Source organism: Camelina sativa, chromosome 9 (genome assembly GCF_030686135.1).
Source record: "Camelina sativa cultivar CO46 ecotype springtype chromosome 9, ASM3068613v1".
In the NCBI taxonomy this organism is placed as follows: Eukaryota; Viridiplantae; Streptophyta; class Magnoliopsida; order Brassicales; family Brassicaceae; genus Camelina; species Camelina sativa.
This window is the reverse complement of record NC_141888.1, coordinates 38,192,046-38,211,318: the sequence shown is the minus strand read 5'-3', so window position 1 is coordinate 38,211,318 and position 19,273 is coordinate 38,192,046. Positions and strand designations below refer to the sequence as shown.

Here is a 19,273-nt window from a genome sequence, read left to right as displayed (position 1 = left end):
GTATGGTAAGTGTCTTTAGTTAAGTGGTTACAGCACCACCTCTGCGACCGATCCCACCGGAGTTCGACTTCACTAAGTCGCATTACCCCGCGTTGTAGGGATTGGCTATGAATCGGGCCTTGTCGATTCAATGATGAAAAAAAAAAAAACCGTATACAGAGTATATATTAAATTTCGAGAAAGAAAACGTGGTAAGAAAGAATAACCAAACGACGTTATTTCATTGGTTTTGAACTTCAGAGATTTTGATTTATCCTGCACCTACATCAATATTCTTGTCGGATGTGCGTTCCATCTTCTCTTTCTCAAAGAAATCAGCTTGCTTTGCATCATTCCATTTGTTGTTATGTTGTCGTTCTGATTTTGTTAGTGTGTTTCTACTTTCTAATAATGATTTTACTCGAGGTCAAAAAAATAATAATGATTTTACTCTTTTTGTATGTAATATTGTTGTAGAAAAGAGTTTAAGAGAAAGGGGGCATTTCTAGAAACAGACTGATTTGATGACGTTGGTTGATGAATTTTTTACTAGAGCCAACAATCTTTAACCGCCTTCATTCGTTGTGATTTTATAATATGAAAACAGATCGTGGTTTTATTTAAACAAATATATACAAAACATAAATATATGAGAAATACATTTGACAAATATTAATATTATATTTATACTATTAAAAAGGAAGCATTTTTAATAAGTAGACATAGAGTTTGAAATTATTACAATGAAATGCCACTCAAATAGGAAAAAGAGTATGTATGATCCTTGAAATCAAATAGATAAATATTAATTGGAGCCAAACAGATTAATATTAGTTGTATTAGCCGAAAAAACTTAAATGATATAACACATAAAATCGAGTGCAGTTATAACCTACCATAAAAAAAACAGAAAGATTAGTAAAAATAGAATAAAATCAGTGTCCCTTAAAAATTGCAAACTACCTTAATTAATATCTAAATAATTAAATTAGAATCATTAGTCTTCAAATCTTGAATACGTGGGATCCTTTGTATTCGAATGAGGAAATAATCCAAATGGTTCAACATATTTTTTAGCCAAAAATAGTGCAGTTATATATAAAAAAAAACACAACATAAGGAAATTATAATAAATTCAAAATCCCATATATTTAATACGTACTATAACTACAAGATCAAAATATATAGTCTGAATTGTTTGTGAAAAATACATACTATTGTAAGATCAATTCTGGCATCGCTGGATCATAATTTTCTTACAATAGGATTTGAGATTACTACAATAAAATGCCACTAAAAATATAATAAGATGTAATTGTATAGTAGATTTGTCTTTCCATCCACACAACATATAGCACAAGGTGTAGACATGTATGTCCCATAATGAAAATGTTTCATAATACAGGTTATAAACTAATTACAAATTGTAAATTCACATTATCTGCTATATTTTTATTGAATTTGTGTGTTATTTAAATTCTGTCAATCAAACAAAACAAAACAAAACGATGTTTACGCATTTAAGAATGAAATAGTAGTTTTTTATTTTAATTTTATGTATCACAAAAACATTTCCATAGATATTTCTATTTTTGAAAAAAAAATATATATATACATTGACAAACTATTCTTGATAAAATAGAAGAAGGGACGGGTTTGTTATATATTTAAAATCTCCATATACTTATTTATTTCAAATATCATGACTAATTATAACGGGTATAAAATAAGAACGTGTAATTTAAAGAATAAAAAACATTATAATGTAAAAAAATTGGGTAACAAGTTACAGTATAAACTTTTTTGGTAGCTATATTCAGTTCTCAAAATCTCACTAATTTGAGTATGCGTCAACTTCGGAACGGATACATGTCTAATTTACGATGATTATTTCAAATTTTTGAGTAGATTTGAATATTTTAAGAGTATTCCATCATAATGTCTTACCACGACTCTTCAAATATATCTTATATATTAGAAAAAAATTATTTATTGAAATGCCTGTTACCCTCACGGTTTATAAATTCAAGCAAGGCAAATGCATACATTACTCATTTGGTTTTTTAGAGGGAGTTTTTGACGGGCCAAAAAATATTAATTTCGTTACACAAGCGCTTTAGTAATACTTTAGGTCAATATTCTATCAAAAAAACTAAATTTTTAGCGTTATTTCTGGTTTGATAGTTCACGGGTTTAATAATAGGAAAAAAGATGGCTAGCTACATGAAGTATCAGAGAATACATGGTCACACATGCCAAGTATAATATTGTATCATCAACTACACGAAGTATATGTATTGCATGGCCACATGCATGAACTATATGACGTTATGTGGTTAACACCATAGACATACAATCCGGTACACCGGTCGAATGATTCCGGCAAAGACCGACATTAACTCCGGCGTTGACCAACATTGACCAAAAAAAATTGTATTTTAATATTTTCTATTAAAAAACAAAATAATAAATTATTATATTAAATTATATATGGGCTTTCATGATTAGAAAACACATTCTATTCAATATCTAATTATTTCTATATCTCTAATGTATTCATTCTTATAATTAGTTACTTTTATTTTTGAAGCTAAACTAATAGTTAAATAAAATTATTAATAATTATTTTCAAGAAATATATATATATATATAACATATGTAATTATTAATTATTTTATATATATAAATCTCTGATCATCATATTATTTAAAATTTTAAATACTACAAGAATCAATAAAATCAAATTCAACTATTTTCATTAGAAAATAATATGCAAAAGATTTGAGTATATGACTCTTTACTTTAAAATTTGCATGGTAAAGAGTATACAAAATTTTAGATACTCTTTGGTATAAAAAAAATTTACATACTCCTAATAACATGTAAACAATAACAAAAAATTAACACTATTTACTTTTAATAGATAAAATATAATGATACATAATTATTTTCAATATATAATATAAGGGCATTTGAAAAAATCCTCTTATTCTATATCCTTTTGCAAACATATCCTAAAATCAAGATAAAATCTATTAATATCTTGAAAATAATTATTAATTATTTTTATTTAACTATTATTTTAGCTTTAAAAAAAATAATTAATTATAAGAATAAATACATTAGAGATACCTAAGATATTTAGATATTGAATAGAATGTTTTCTAATCATGAAAATTCATAAATAATTTAATATAGTAATTTATTATTTTGTTTTTTCATAGAAAAAAATTAAAATACAATTTTTTTTGGTCAATGTTGGTCAACGCCGGAATCAACGTCGGTCTTAGTCGGAATTATTCGACCGGTGTACCGGATTATATGTCTATGGTGTTAACCACATAACGTCATATAGTTCATGCATGTAGTCATGCAATACATATACTTCGTGTAGTTGAGGATACAATATTATACTTGGCATGTGTGACCATGTATTCTCCAATACTTCGTGTAGTTAGTCATCTTTTTTCCTTAATAATAATTAATCTAATCGATCACTAATTTGATTCTTATTTGATCTGAATCCACCATCACATCAATCCAAATTTCTTCGTGAAACCGCTATTATTTCAACCTAATATTCACAAAATGAATATAACAACCGCTCTTAGTTTCAGTTATTGATTTTATACGCTCTAATTATATACCTATGGAAAAGCAGTACTCTTAACTATGGTGTATGAAACTATTTTTACATTTTTTTTACATATAGATTGATTTGTCATATATTACTTTCAAATATATTATTTTATTACAGTTTACAAACTAAAACTAACTAACATTTTCAAAATAAAACAAACTAACACTTTCAAAATAAAAACTATATACAAACATATTTTATATAATTTTTTTTTGACACGTACATAATATATTTTAAACTTTATAGCAAACTTAGTTTATGAAATCAACTCCGCACGTACGTGCGGGTGTGAATCTAGTTAAATATTAAATTGTCAAGCGAAGCAAATACTCAAGACACTTCAATGCAATCCGGGTTTGATAAGGCATATACCCTTAATCATGAAACGTATGTAAGGCATGCTCGGGAAGATGATTGGCCAACACGTATCAGAAAATAACGACTAGACAACATTCTTTCCTGATCTCACGAAGAGGAAAATGAAAGATTCCCTTTATGTTCTCCAAACATCCAGGAAATCTTTTCATATCATTCCAACACTGGTCAGTATACATCGGTTGAGCACTCGAACATGAGCAAGTTATCAGCAAAACAGCAACCATGAGCAAAAGACTTGTCTTCATCGTCTTAGATGGAATTCTATTAATTAAATTATGAATGAATTTAGTCTATATCACTTATGTTGTTGATGTCTGATTTTTATAGGGGTTTCTTTACAATATTTTGGCTAGATATTGACTAACTCGAATTGGTAATTTTAAAATACATGTCACCTAGTTAAAACAAAAAGAGCGTAAATAAATCTATCATAGTAATTGCTAGTCAATGGTTGACTAAGAGTACAATTTTTTATTAAATATAATACCGTATTTACGAAAATATCTTTGAATTGTGTAGGATATATATATATATTAATATATACATTCATATTTTACTCTTCTTTATAAACTATAACATCATTTTGCATATTTACTCCCTTGTAGGTTTCTTAAGAAATCGTTTGTCACCTTGCACGCATCAAAATCCAAATTGAAAATCCATGCATTATGTAGAACAAAGATCAATAATATATATATATATATATATATATATATATATTTAGAAATAATATATCTTATTATATAAAGCTTGATGATAAATTACTAATTAACAATATTTTGACACGTATCAATTATATCATTTAGATGTTAACACATGTTAATTCTAAAATTATTAAATTTTTTAGAAAATAAAAATGTAAAAATTTAAAACCTACCATAAAAAGAAAAGATCATTATAAGGAATTATATATATATATATATATATATCAAAAATTCAAAATTGTAATATTGTTTACTTATTTTAATTGTAAGTTGTTAATTTTACAAGAAAAATGATTACTTTTATATAAGATAAAAAAAATATGATTATGAAAATTATACAACTAACTACTGTTTCTAGAAAAATGTAAATACTCACATTTACATAAAGAAAGAGATTGTTGAAGTAAAATATTTAAAATAAAAATAGATCGTTTCATATTTTTCACCAATCAAATAATTTATTTAAAACAACTGCTATTGTAATATATAAGATAAGAGTATGTAAGATTAACGTATGCGTTTTTGTAACTATAAAAATGTTAAAGTGAAGAGACATATAATAGGTTATTTAATATGTTCATGAAGACAATTTGTTGGTAGTAGTAAAGAATAATGAGTATATTCTAACAGTAAAATATATTTTTGTGTACAAATACACTTCAAGTGGTAATGTAGATAGTAGATTTATAAGTAGATATACATTAGTGTATTATAGCAAAAAAAAGACAACTATTTTCTATAACTAAAAGTTTATCTCTTTACTTTTATACATTGTGTTTACTTACGAAAATAATTAAATAAATATATATTCTTTGTTAAATTTAATTTAATTTTAATAAATTTGAATTCATCTACAACTATTTCCTTAACTAAAAGTGTATCTGTTTACTATTTTTTTTTTCATGCAAACAATAAATTAAAGAAAATTTATTGTTTAGTTGCCCAAGAACGGACAAGAGAACGGAGGGAAGGAGTTTACAAAAGAAACTTTAGAGATAAGAGAAGGCGAAGAACGGACAAGACAATTCACCTTCATATTTGACGCACGCGGGATCCAAGAGATGGAGAATAGTTGGAAGGACTCCAGCGAGTTGAATTCATCGAGCACGTTGGAGAAGGACGGCCAATCTTTAGGGGACTGAACCATAATGAATAACTCAGCACAATCAGTCTCGAAATGTTGACAAGCGATCCCTGCAGCATGTATCCGCTCCATGGCCCAATAAAACGCTTCTAACTCCAAATGCAGGGGAGGGGCTCCGTCTTAGAGACTTGGCCCCTAACAACAAGGTTCACTCCTCACCAACGCAACACCACCAGTCCAATCCTGAATGCACATTGGTTGCTTTCCAAGAACCATCAATCTGACAACAAGGTGAAGAAATCTGGACATCCGAAGACGGAGATGGAGCTGACATGACCGCCATAAAAGAGAGCGCCTCTTCCCAGGCTAACTTATCGCCCAAAGTCTGAGAAATTATATCATTCACCTCGATCTCTAAACCTTGAATAACTTTTTTTTATTTATGGTCTTCCGGATTGCCCATAAAATCCATGGTAATTGAAGAAGTTGATCAAGATCACCCTATTGAGAGGCATCCCTCCATAAAACAAAATCCAAATTTCAGTACACCGACTCATATAGAAAACCCTCTGACGAGACATGAGTCGGAGATAAATCTCAAACTTCACAAGAGCAAGGGCATTCAAAGAAAACGTGATTAATAGTCTCAACCACAAAATCACACCTTTTACACCAAATATCACATTAGACACTTCGGTGTATCTATTGACTTTTATAGATAGTTTTTACTTACTAAAAATATTTATTTTAAATTCTTTATTAAATTTAGTTTTATTCTAAAAACTCTAAATCCGCACATCGGACGGGTCCTAATCTAGTTATATATATATAGTATAAAACTATACTATCTTGGAATCACTATTATACATATTTCTATTTATTTCCATAACAAAGAAAAAATACATAGTAATAAATATGAAGTAACCATGCTACTTATAAATCATTAATATACATACAGTATCCCCTATATAATAGGGAAACATTCTTGAAAATTATACTGACATATCATTGCTAGAGAAATCGAGATACATTTTTGCTAACCACCTTCATTAATTAAAATTATTTACAATTCATACCATTATATATTTTATTAAAAAAATTTAAAACAATTTGTTATTTTCCAAATTAAATAATGTGCACTTATTTTCCTAATATAATTTTATTGAGAAAATGTGTTAGAAGGAAAATAACTCTTATTTATATGTGTTATATGACTTATTTCCTTTAGCTCATTCATTTGGCAAATTTGCACCCATGTGATATTATTATGTGGTCGTGAGTTTAAGCCCTCTTTGTATTTTTTTTTAATTTTTTTATTGAGTTAGTTTTATTCTTGTTCTACTTCTCTGCCTTTGTTTTTTTTTTTTTTTTTGCTATTAGATGCATTTTCTTTCTTCTATTTTTATTTTATTTTCTTTAATAAAATTATATACCTTTAGTTTTATTTAAAATTTCTATTTCTAGTTTAATTATTTTATTCTGTACTACACATATATCCTAATTGAAAAAATGATAGTAGATGATAAGAAGAAAAAATAGAAGAAATGCATTGTAGTTTTTATTTTACAAAATCTCTAAAAGAGGTGGATGAGCCGATATTTTGTACTCATGAACCTCAACCAAACGAAGGATAAGAATATATATATTTACACAAGTGTTTTATTGATGGTATAAATTATAAAACCAAGTATAATAGACCAACATTATAAACCAAGTATAACAGGCCAACAAATTGAAGCTAGAATCCATATATTGATAATTCTTGGAACAAAAGCTATATTACAAATCACATATATTAATGAAAAATTCAAAATAAAACTACGAATAATTTCTAGAAACGAATAGCAGAAATCAATAACCCAAAACATAAAAAAATGATGAGACTTGCATCAACGTGAAACCATAGAGGCTACATCGATATTCAAGGAAATTCACATGCGTGTGCATGTAACACCCCAGTTGATATGGATTTAGGGAAATTCACATGCGTGTGCATGTAACACCCCAGTTTGATGGTGCATGCCGAGAGGTTTGAAAAATTGATTTGGCTACATATATCACTAAAGTGCACTTATTTTTATGGTCAAAGGTTATGAGAGAACTCACAATTAAGCGTGTTTATTATGACACCCCGGTTTCAGAGACTTGCGGAAAGGTTAAAAAGAATTGATTTGGCCACCTATGTCACCAAAGTACATTTATCTTTTCGGTCAAAGAACTCTACAGTTAAGCGTGCTTGAGCTGGAGTAGTCTTAGGATAGGTGACATTCCTAGAAGTGACTATCGGAACTGTGTAAGTGAGGACAAAACATAGAGAAAGATCATGTGATGATTTGTAGGAACGGAAAACAAGTCTTTAAAGCCTCCTGGACATAGCAAACCGACCGTCAGATATGAATGGACTCAAGGACCTAGTGAGAGAACGTGAGACCCATTAAGGAAGATGGCCCATGGACTGGGAGTGGACATAGGACCCACTAAGAGGTGGCGGTCGGGGTGTTACATTTATATTGGAGTAGTTTTAGAATGGATGATCTTACAGAAAGTGATTGTCGGAACTATGCGAGTGAGGAAAAAACACAAAAATATCAAATGGTATATTGTATGGTCGATAAACAAGTATTTATAACTTTCCGGTCGTAGCAAACCATTTGTCGGATATGGATGCGTCTACTGACTGAGACTGAACGTGGAGCCTACTTAGAGAAGTGGCCCAAAAGACCGGGAGTGGACAGGTGGTCCACTAAGAGAGGTGACGGTTGGGTGTTACAGTATGTGTGATATGTAAAAGTAAAAAAATGAATAATTTTAATTGGTATTTTGAAATTTAACCTTTATAATTTAAATTTAACCAAAGTATGGGTCTTTCTCAAGGGTTACTATATGCGTAAAAAAAATACTATTCACAAAAATTTTAATATATAAATTTTATTAAATATATTTTATTTCTAAATGATCCGTAAATCATATAAAGTACAATTATGAAGGATAACATATTAACATGTACAATCATGAAGGATAACATGTACAATCATGTCCACCTGGTAAACTTGTACATCTGCAATGACTATAATACCTATCTCGAACTTCCTGTTGGCATTGAAAAGAAGCATAAACAACATCCCGATAACATGAGGTTCCTGGAATGAATTCAACAATGAAAGGTGCCCGCTCTCTTGCCTCCACTATTTTAAATCAACCACGAAAAATATTAGATAGTGGATAAAACGTCATAAATTAAAAAATTATATTGATAATATGAAAAAATTAAAAGTTTTTTCGTAACTTTTTTCTCATCATTCAATCTTTTTATATAAAGCTAATAACATATATATATATATATATATCTCACCTTTAGCATTATGCATCACAAAAAATATGAGAACACAAGACACCATAACCAAAGTAACAGATTTCATGATGCATAAATAAATAAATGATTTATTATATTTTCAGCTTTTTTTTGTTTGTGTATCTCTTATTGAATACTAATCAACATTGTTTATATATACATACACCACACAATAAATTATTTTTCTGTTCTTACTCAAATATTTTTATATTTGACCAAAATAATTTATTGCCTATTTGAGAGTCAAAACAAAAATATTTATTAAGATATAGATACATTAAGCTAATAATTATATATTTTAAATATTCAAAGTTAATTTAAAAAGGCAATAATTTTATATTTGACCAAAATAATTAAGGAGCAATTACAAGAATGCCCATTTTTATGCCTTTTTTCAAAAGTATCCTTACATATAGTCAATTTTTAAAAATACCCATTTATGTCTAAAATAATTAAATTACCAATTTTTGAGTAATATCAGAGAATGTCTAGTCATCAAAATTAAAAAACATTGTACCAAAATTGTGAAATCAAAATTTTTGTACTCATGAACCTCAACCAAACGAAGGATAAGAATATATATATATATTTACACAAGTGTTTTATTGATGGTATAAATTATAAAACCAAGTATAATAAACCAACATTACAAACCAAGTATAACAGGCCAACAAATTGAAGCTAGAATCCATATATTGATAATTCTTGGAACAAAAGCTATATTACAAATCACATATATTAATGGAAACTTCAAAATAAAACTACGAATAATTTCTAGACACGAATAGCAGAAATCAATAACCCAAAACATAAAAAAATGATGAGACTTGCATCAACGTGAAACCATAGAGGCTACATTGATATTCAAGGAAATTCACATGCGTGTGCATGTAACACCCCAGTTGATATGGATTTAGGGAAATTCACATGCGTGTGCATGTAACACCCCAGTTTAATGGTGCATGCTGAGAGGTTTGAAAAATTGATTTGGCTACATATATCACTAAAGTGCATTTATCTTTATGGTCAAAGGTTATGAGAGAACTCACAATTAAGCGTGTTTATTGTGACACCCCGGTTTTAGAGACTTGCGGAAATGTTAAAAAGAATTGATTTGGCCACCTATGTCACCAAAGTGCATTTATCTTTTCGGTCAAAGATCCTGAGAGAACTCTATAGTTAGGCGTGCTTGAGCTGGAGTAGTCTTAGGATAGGTGACTTTCCTGGAAGTGACTGTCAGAACTATGCAAGTGAGGACAAAAAACAGAGAAAGATCATGTGATGATTTGTAGGGATGGAAAACATGTCTTTAAAGCCTCCTGGACATAGAAAACCGACCATCAGATATGGATGAGCTCAAGGGCCTAGTGAGAGAACGTGAGACCCATTAAGGAAGGTGGGCCCATGGACTGGGAGTGGACATAGGGCCCATTAAGAGGTGGCGGTCGGGGTGTTACATTTATATTGGAGTAGTTTTAGAATGGATGATCTTACAGAAAGTGATTGTCGGAACTATGCGAGTGAGGAAAAAACACAAAAATATCAAATGGTATATTGTAGGGTCGATAAACAAGTATTTATAACTTTTCGGTCGTAGCACACCATTTGTCGGATATGGATGCGTCTACTGACTGAGACTGAACGTGGAGCCTACTTAGAGAAGTGGCCCAACAGACCAGGAGTGGACAGGTGTTCCACTAAGGGAGATGACGGTTGGGTGTTATAGTATGTGTGATATGTAGAAATAAAAAAATGAATAATTTTAATTGGTATTTTGAAATTTAACCTTTATAATTTAAATTTAACCAAAGTATGGGTCTTTCTCAAGGGTTATTATATGCGTAAAAAAATACTATTCACAAAACATTTTAATATATAAATTTTATTAAATAAATTTTATTTCTAAATGATCCGTAAATCATATAAAGTACAATTATGAAGGATAACATGTACAATCATGTCCACCTGGTAAACTTGTACATCTGCAACGACTATAATACCTATCTCGAACTTCCTGTTGGCATTGAAAAGAAGCATAAACAACATCCCGATAACATGAGGTTCCTGGAATGAATTCAACAATGAAAGGTGCCCGCTCTTTTGCCTCCACTATTTTAAATCAACCACGAATATATTAGATAGTGGATAAAACGTCATAGATTAAAAAATTATATTGATAATATGAAAAAATTACAAGTTTTTTCGTAACTTTTTCTCATTATTCAATCTTTTTTATATAAAGCAAATAACCAATATATATATATATATATATATATATATATATCTCACCTTTAGCATTATGCATCACAAAAAATATGAGAACACAAGACACCATAACCAAAGTAACAGATTTCATGATGCAGAAATAAATAAATGATTTATTATATTTTGAGCTTTTTTTGTTTGTGTATCTCCTATTGAATACTAATCAACATTGTTTATATATACATACACCACACAATAAATTATTTTTCTGTTCTTACTCAAATATTTTTATATTTGACCAAAATAATTTATTGCCTATTTGAGAGTCAAAACAAAAATATTTATTAAGATATAGATACATTAAGCTAATAATTATATATTTAAAATATTCAAAGTTAATTTAAAAAGGCAATAATTTTATATTTGACCAAAATAATTAAGGAGCAATTACAAGAATGCCCATTTTTATGCCTTTTTCAAAAGTATCCTTACATATAGTCAATTTTTAAAAATACCCATTTATGTATAAAATAATTAAATTACCATTTTTGAGTAATATCAGAGAATGTCTAGTCATCAAAATTAAAAAAAACATTCTACCAAAATTGTGAAATCAATATTTTCTGCCAAAAATGCTGAAAGTTATATCTTATAAAAAATACTAGATTAGGACCGCCCGATGTGCGGGTTTAGAATTTTTTAAATAAAACTAAATTTAACAAAGAATTTAAATAAATATTTTTAGTAAGTAAAAACTATTTATAAAATTCAATAGATACACCGAAATGTCCAATGTGGTATTTGGTGTAAAAGATGTGATTCTGTGGTTAAGATTATTAATCACATTTTCTTTGAATTCCCTCTCTTTTGTGAAGTTTAAGATTTATCTCCGACTCATGTCTGGTCAGAGGGTTTTCTATATGAGTCGGTGTACTCGAATTTGGATTTTGTTTTCTGGAGCGTTAAGTTATTCTGGGAAGAGGCGCTCTCTTTTATGGCGGTCATGTCAGCTCCATCTCTGTCTTCGGATGTCTAGATTTCTTCACTTCGTTGTTAGATTGATGGTTTTTGAAAAACAACCAATTTGCATTCAGGATTGGACTGGTGGTGTTGCGTTGGTGAAGAGCGGACCTTGTTGTTGGGGGCCAAGTCTCTAAGACGGAGCCCCTCCCCCTGCATTCGGAGTTAGAAGCGTTGTATTGGGCCTTGGAGCGGATACGTGCTGCAAGGATCGCTTGTCAATATTTCGAGACTGATTGTGCTGAATTACTCATTATGGTTCAGTCCCCTAAAGATTGGCCGTCCTTCTCTAACATGCTCGATGAGTTCAACTCGCTGGATTCCTTCCAACTATTCTCCATCTCTTGGTTCCTGTGTGCGTCAAATACGAAGGTAAATTGTCTTGTCCGTGCTTAGCGTTCTCTTATCTCTGAAGTTTCTTTTGTAAATCCCTTCCCTCTGGCTTGGGCAACTAACCAAGGAATTTTTTCTTTTAATTTATTGTTTGCATGAAAAAAAAAGTAAACATATACACTTTTAGTTAAGAAAATAATTGTAGATGAGTTCAAATTTATCAAAATTAAATTAAATTAAATTTAACAAAGAATATATGTTTATTTAATTTTTTCGTAAGTAAAAATAATGTAGAAAAGTAAAGAGATAAACTTTTAGTTATAGAAAATAGTTGTTTTTTTGCTATAATACACTAATTTATATCCATTTATAAAATAACATTACCACTTAAAGTGTATTTGTACACACAAATATATTTTTCGGTTAAAATCTACTCATTATTGTTTACTACTACCAACAAATTGTCTTTATAAACATATTAAATAATCTATTATATGTCTCTTCACTTTAACATTAATATAGTAACAAAAACGCATACATTAATTTTACATACTCCTATCTTATATATTACAATAGTAGTCGTTTTAAATAAATTATTTGATTGGTGAAAAAAATATGAAACGTTCTATTTTTATTTTAAATCTTTTACTTCAACAATCTCTTTCTTTATGTAAAGGTAAGTATTTATATTTTTCTAGAAACAGTAGTTAGTTGTATAATTTTCACAATCATATTTTTTATCTTATATAAAAAGTAATTAGTTTTCTTGTAAAATTAACAACTTAAAATTAAAATAAGTAAACAATATTACAATTTTGAATATATATATATATATATATATAATTTTCTTATAATGATCTTTTCTTTTTATAGTAGGTTTTGAATTTTTACATTTTTATTTCTAAAAATTTAATAATTTTAAAATTGACATATGTTAACATCTGAATGATATAATTAACACGTGTCAAGATCTTGTTAATTAGTAATTTTATCGGTTTATATAATAAGATTGTAAACGATTTTAAAAATTTTTAATTAGAATTTTATAAGGTTTTTATAAGTTTTATAAGATTTTATTAGGTTTGTACTTATAAAAACTTAAATATGCCTTATAAGTCCTTTATTTAATTAAGCAGATAAACCAGCAGCCAAACACTCCATATCTTACGAATATAGATAAACGTGTAGCCAAACACTCCTTTAACCGATTCCCAAATCGGCGATACTAAATTGGAACCTTCCTCTTCATCTTCCTCGATAGTCCCGCGCTCCTGCAAAAATTCAAATCCTCTCTTCCATGAAGGATCACATTCTCATCTCCGACGGCGAAGATCCGGTTACTCCACTCCCATCACTCTCGAAGCGTCCTCGAAAAGATCCGATCTCTGCGATACTGATTTCGGATTCAGATCCGACACCGCAGAAGCAACCGCCGGAATCTTCTTCCACTCCTATTTTCGTCCCGGAGACGCCTCTCTCCGATGATTTCTCCGTCGTTAAGTGCTCCTTCGATTCCGGAGCTTTTGCTTCTAACCGCGAAGACAAATTCTCCGGTATGTTGAACGTTCTCGATTCTTAGTAGTTTTAGCATTTGCTTAGTTGGGAAATTGATACCGCAAAGCATGTGATTTCTGAGATTTTAGGTTGGTGTTACTTTTTCTTATGTTGATTTTGGAATTTTCGCTAGGCAAACGGATAATATCTCTGGATTCGGAGTTTGAAGATAGTCCTCGACCTGAGACTTCGAAGAAGTATGAGTCTGTGCTTGCTGATTTTAGGGAGCCACGTTGTGGATTGGAACCTGGTGAAACCAGTGATGCATACTATAAGAATACTAGAATACCTGAGACCAATTTATGTATGTTGAATACCCTCAAAAACCAAATTCTTGTGCATATCTATCAGAGTATGGGTGATGATGAACTTCATTTGTTCTGTTCACTTGAGATAAGCTGTTTTCTTTCAGATGATGATACTAATTGGATGCATGAAGTCAGTTTTCGCTCTTCGCAGACCAATGATACTATCGAGGTACTTATCTGCAAGGAACTGGTACTATATTGTATATCATTGGTTCATGATTAGGGAACTTTCGACTCTATTCGTTTTGTGATTTCCATAGCCGTGTTTTAGAGGATGTGATAGTTCTGATTCGCATGGTGTCTTCAGAATTTAGGTTGTGCTGCTGTTGTTTCTTTCATTTCGTTTCTTCGTATTCTTATTTCTAAATGGTATCAGGTCGATTCTGATCAGGAGAAAGAGGGTATAAGCTTCGAGAAAATGGGTCGAAAGAAGAAGATCAGAACTACAGGTGAGGCATTGCCAAAAAAGCAGCTGTCGAAGGAAGACAAAACCTGTGCAATGGAGGAAAAGAAGTTAAGAAAAGTGGTAAGTGTTCTTTATGTAACTTTTCTATTTTTTTATTGTTTCCTGATCAATAGTTAACTGGCTCCCATCATCCAGCAAGAGAAATTACAGAAAGCAGCCTTGAAAGCTGAAGAAGCTGATCGTAAAAAATTAGAGAAGGAAAAGAAAAAATGGGAAAAGGGAAAGTTAGCCCTTAAATCTATTGTTGCCGAGATTGATACTAAAGTGGTTGAAGGATCTATTGGAGGTGCGGAATTTCTCTATTTCTTGTGTTACTCTTCAATATATGCTTTAGATTTGGCTCTCTTTTTTGTTTCATATAAATGGTTAGTTAGTTACTTAACTATAGACACTGAGTGCCTCTGGTATAATGTTAAGATAGGACTTCTGCTTTCATGGTTCTCTGAGAAAGGCATTACAATCCACGTAGGCCCTAATCCAATCGAGAGATCCATTGTGTGGACGATGACAGTTCCAGAGGATATCGCTCCGGTACAGTAAAATCTCAGTCGCTTTGTTTTTTTTTTTGGCTTTTCTTTTGAATGTTCATCAACTAGCTTGCATCCTGAATCTCACAACTGACATGTATGAAAATTAGTTCTTAGAACCCAGAAGGCCAGAACTTTCAATTCGAATCAGCTCCCCAGTCTGGTCTGTATCCTTGTTTAATTTTAGGATAAACATGTTAATTCAACATGTGGTATAAAACTTCCTTGATGTTTGGATCATATTCTTCTGTGTTGCAAGTTTCATATCTTCATAATTTTAGTTGTGGTAGTCCAAGCTATGATCTCAACTCTGCATAGTCTCCGAATGGCAGGAGGTTTGAAATAACCATTTCAAGTTCATGTCGCTCTAATGCTCTATTCTCTGTGTTTCTTATCAAACTTGTTTGGCTTGAGTGTGTTTCTTCAAAAGTTTTCTTGAATTTCCATCTGTAAGAAGGAGATAATTGTTACTTAGAAAGAGATCGATAAAAAATTACTTCATTGCACCGGACATAAAATTGCGTTACATATTATGAAATATAGTTAAAGAAATAAATCCCTTTTGCTATTGGTTAAAGGGCCTTTGAACATCAGTACTTGACTAAAACGATATGAATCATCTGTATCTTATTTTACTCTTAATTAGGATCCTCTTTTCTCTTGTGCAGCTATTTCCTCAAGGACCCAAGATTCCTTATGTGCTCCTTGTGTATGAGGCTGAAGAATTTTGTAATCTTGTTGCTAATGAAAAAATTCTAGAAAACATCTCAAAAGTTCAGGACCGATACCCGTCTTATACTGTGTGCTGCCTCACCAATAAGTTAATGTCATATGTAAAGAAAAGGTGTGTTTGATAAATTAAATGGGTTTCATGTTTAATGTTTCCATCATGAAGCTGAGTAAAACTAATTTTCTAGGGAAAAGGAAGAGTACAAGAACCCGGGAAGTTGGAGACGACCTCCTATCGATGAGGTACTACGGTAGCTAATGAGCATTTCTTTAGAGTAACTTTTTTTTTTATCATTGTTCCTTTATTTGTGTCCTTATACAGACTTTTTGTGTACTTGATGTGTAACAAAGGTACTAGCAAAATTAACAACTCACTATGTTAGAGTACATTCCAGACATTGTGTAGACGAGGCCGAGGTTGCTGAACATGTTGTTGGTTTAACAAGCAGTCTCGCCTCTTGCCTGTTCAGGTACTACTATCTACACTATTTCGGTTCGATATCATGCTGGATGATATAGTTGAATTGGTATGGAAAATCCCATAAAAGTAATCATTTATTTATAGAAACCTGTGGAATCCATCATATATATCTTGATGCAGTTCAACGACTTCACAGTAAAGACGACCTCACGTCAAAAACTTATGTCATACCCTCAAAAAGCCATTAGGTTGACAGATGCACGTGTGGCTAATAACAATGTGTGTTCTGTATTTTTTTGAAGTAAAACTAATCATAGCTCTACTATCTGAGGCACAGGAAGAAACTAACTATGTTATCAGTAAGTGCTAATGGTGCAATAGTCTCCAAGGATTCAATTGACAAACAGTTGATTAAAAAGAGTCCATGGTAACGTAAAGTGAAATCATTCTCAATTTTTGATGTTGTGTTATATAGTCTATCTGAATCTCTTGAATAAGGGAATAATCTTACTGGTCTGTAGGTTAAAAGCTTTAGTAGCAATACCAAAGGTACAGCCACGATACGCTGTAGCAGTGTGGAAGAAATATCCATCCATGAAGTCTCTTCTTAAGGCCTACATGGATCCTAACAAATCTGTGAGTAAACACAAACTACGGATTTTGACTTACTCAGTTTTGTTGTTTATATCTGTGTCTGAAGCGAATTGTGTTATGTTGGTTTTAAAAATGGGGAAAAGGTTCATGAGAAGGAGTTTTTACTGCAAGACTTGAAGGTGGAAGGTTTAGTGGGAGGAGATAGAAGGTTAGGTGAGATTTGTTCAAAGAGAATATACAGAGTTCTCATGTCTCACAATGGAGCCATTAAGACGGATGATGTCGAAAACGGTGCTGCTTTCTTCACAGATTCTCCAGGTGTATGTTAACTAAGAGCCGAAGAATTTTTCAAACCACACTGAATTTTCAATTTTGTATTCTCTTTTTAGATCGGTTTTCACGATTCAAATCGGATAAGCTTGATGAATAAAAATGAGTGCCAAGGAAAAAAAAAAGCAAAAAACTCATAAAGTACCGAGACAGGATTCGAACCTGTAATATATTATATATCTGACATAACAATGTACTACTTAACAATCAGATAAAACAATATTCAAATCTAAAGTTGTTTTATATTATGACTATAGATTTTTGAAATGATTATAATATATAAATTTTAATCAACTTTAAATATATAATTCACAATTGCGTCAATTTTTGTTATAATATTTCGTTGATATATTTTCACTCACAATTAAATATATTTTATTAGCAAGTTGCATCTACTCATTATAATCATTCGTTCAATATTTTCACTTATGATCACATAATGTATTGAATTAAAAAGATGAATAATTTTAAAATTTATCTTTTATGATTTAAATTTAACCAATGTATGCGTCTTTCTCGAGGGTTATTATATGTGTAAAAAATACTATTCACGACACAAGTTAATATATAAATTTTATTAATTTAATTTTGTTTTTAGATAATACATAAATCATATAAAGTAAAAAATTTCAAGGAAAACATGAACAATAATGTCCACCTGGTACATCTCTACAATTGCAAGTAGAATAAGATTTATCTCGAACTTCCTGTTCGCATTGAAAAGCAGCATAACGATAATCACGATAACATGATCTTCCTGGAATGAATACTTCAATAAAAGGTGCTCGTGCTGCCTCCACTATTTTAAATCAATCACAAAAATATTAGATGGTGGATAAAACGTCATAACTTAAAAAAAAATTATTGATAATATGAAAAATTACAAGCTTTTTGTAATATTTTTTCATCATTCAATCTTTTTATCTCACCTTTAGTGCATCATGAAAAACACAAGAACACAAGACACCACAACCAAAGTAACAGATTTCATGATGCAGAAATTAATAATTGATCTACTATATTTTTCTGCTTTTTTTGTTTGTTTATCTCCTTCTGAATAATTACTAATCAACATTGTTTATATATATATATATATACATACACCACACAGTAAGTTTTTTTTTTAATTCTTACTCAGATAAAAGGCAATAAATTTTTATTTGACCAAATAATTAATTGCCCATTTGAGATTCAAAACAAAAATATTTATTAAAGATATAGATACATTAAGCTAATATATTATGTATTTAACATATTCAAAGTTAATTAAATAAGACAATAATCTTATATTTGACCAACCTAATCAAGGAGCAATTGCAAAAATTCCCATTTTTATGCATTTTTCAAAAATACCCTTACATGTTATCAATTTTCAATAATACTCATTTTTATGTACAAAATGACCAAATTACCATTCTTTGAGTGACAACACATAATATCCAGTCATCAAAATTGAAAAACAAATCCTGCCAAAATTGCGAAATCAAATTTTCCTGCCAAATTGCTGAAAATTATCTTATAAAGATATTTTAAACATTTTTACAAGGTTTTTTTAGAAAATTATAAGGCTTTTTATGAGGTTTTTATAAAGTTTATAAGATTTTAGAAAGTTTTACTTAGAAACCATATTCTTCACAATAAAGAATGAA

The 19,273-nt window shown here is 30.2% G+C and overlaps 1 protein-coding gene and 1 pseudogene across 14 annotated transcripts; one reads left to right on the top strand and one right to left on the bottom strand.

Annotated features, from left to right (window-relative positions):
* Positions 1-3,959: 3,959 nt before the first annotated feature.
* Positions 3,960-4,242, bottom strand: LOC109126496 (uncharacterized; annotated as a pseudogene).
* A 9,587-nt stretch (positions 4,243-13,829) lies between these two features.
* On the top strand, positions 13,830-17,858 carry LOC104713658 (crossover junction endonuclease EME1B). Of its 14 annotated transcripts, none has more exons than XR_015567256.1 (12): positions 13,830-14,248; positions 14,383-14,553; positions 14,662-14,726; positions 14,934-15,083; positions 15,159-15,309; positions 15,445-15,554; positions 16,219-16,394; positions 16,468-16,530; positions 16,638-16,749; positions 17,038-17,127; positions 17,222-17,336; positions 17,438-17,858. XR_015567256.1 is itself a non-coding variant. In XM_010430828.3 (12 exons), exons 1-12 carry the CDS (start codon positions 13,993-13,995, stop codon positions 17,621-17,623), a joined length of 1,644 nt encoding a protein of 547 aa, XP_010429130.1. In that variant the 5' UTR covers positions 13,903-13,992; the 3' UTR covers positions 17,624-17,858. The 14 variants fall into 14 exon arrangements, 6 of the variants coding, with proteins under 6 accessions (XP_010429130.1, XP_087323819.1, XP_087323820.1 ...); XR_015567258.1 differs by having other exon boundaries at positions 17,038-17,132; XR_015567257.1 differs by having other exon boundaries at positions 17,003-17,127.
* The last annotated feature ends 1,415 nt before the right edge of the window (positions 17,859-19,273 follow it).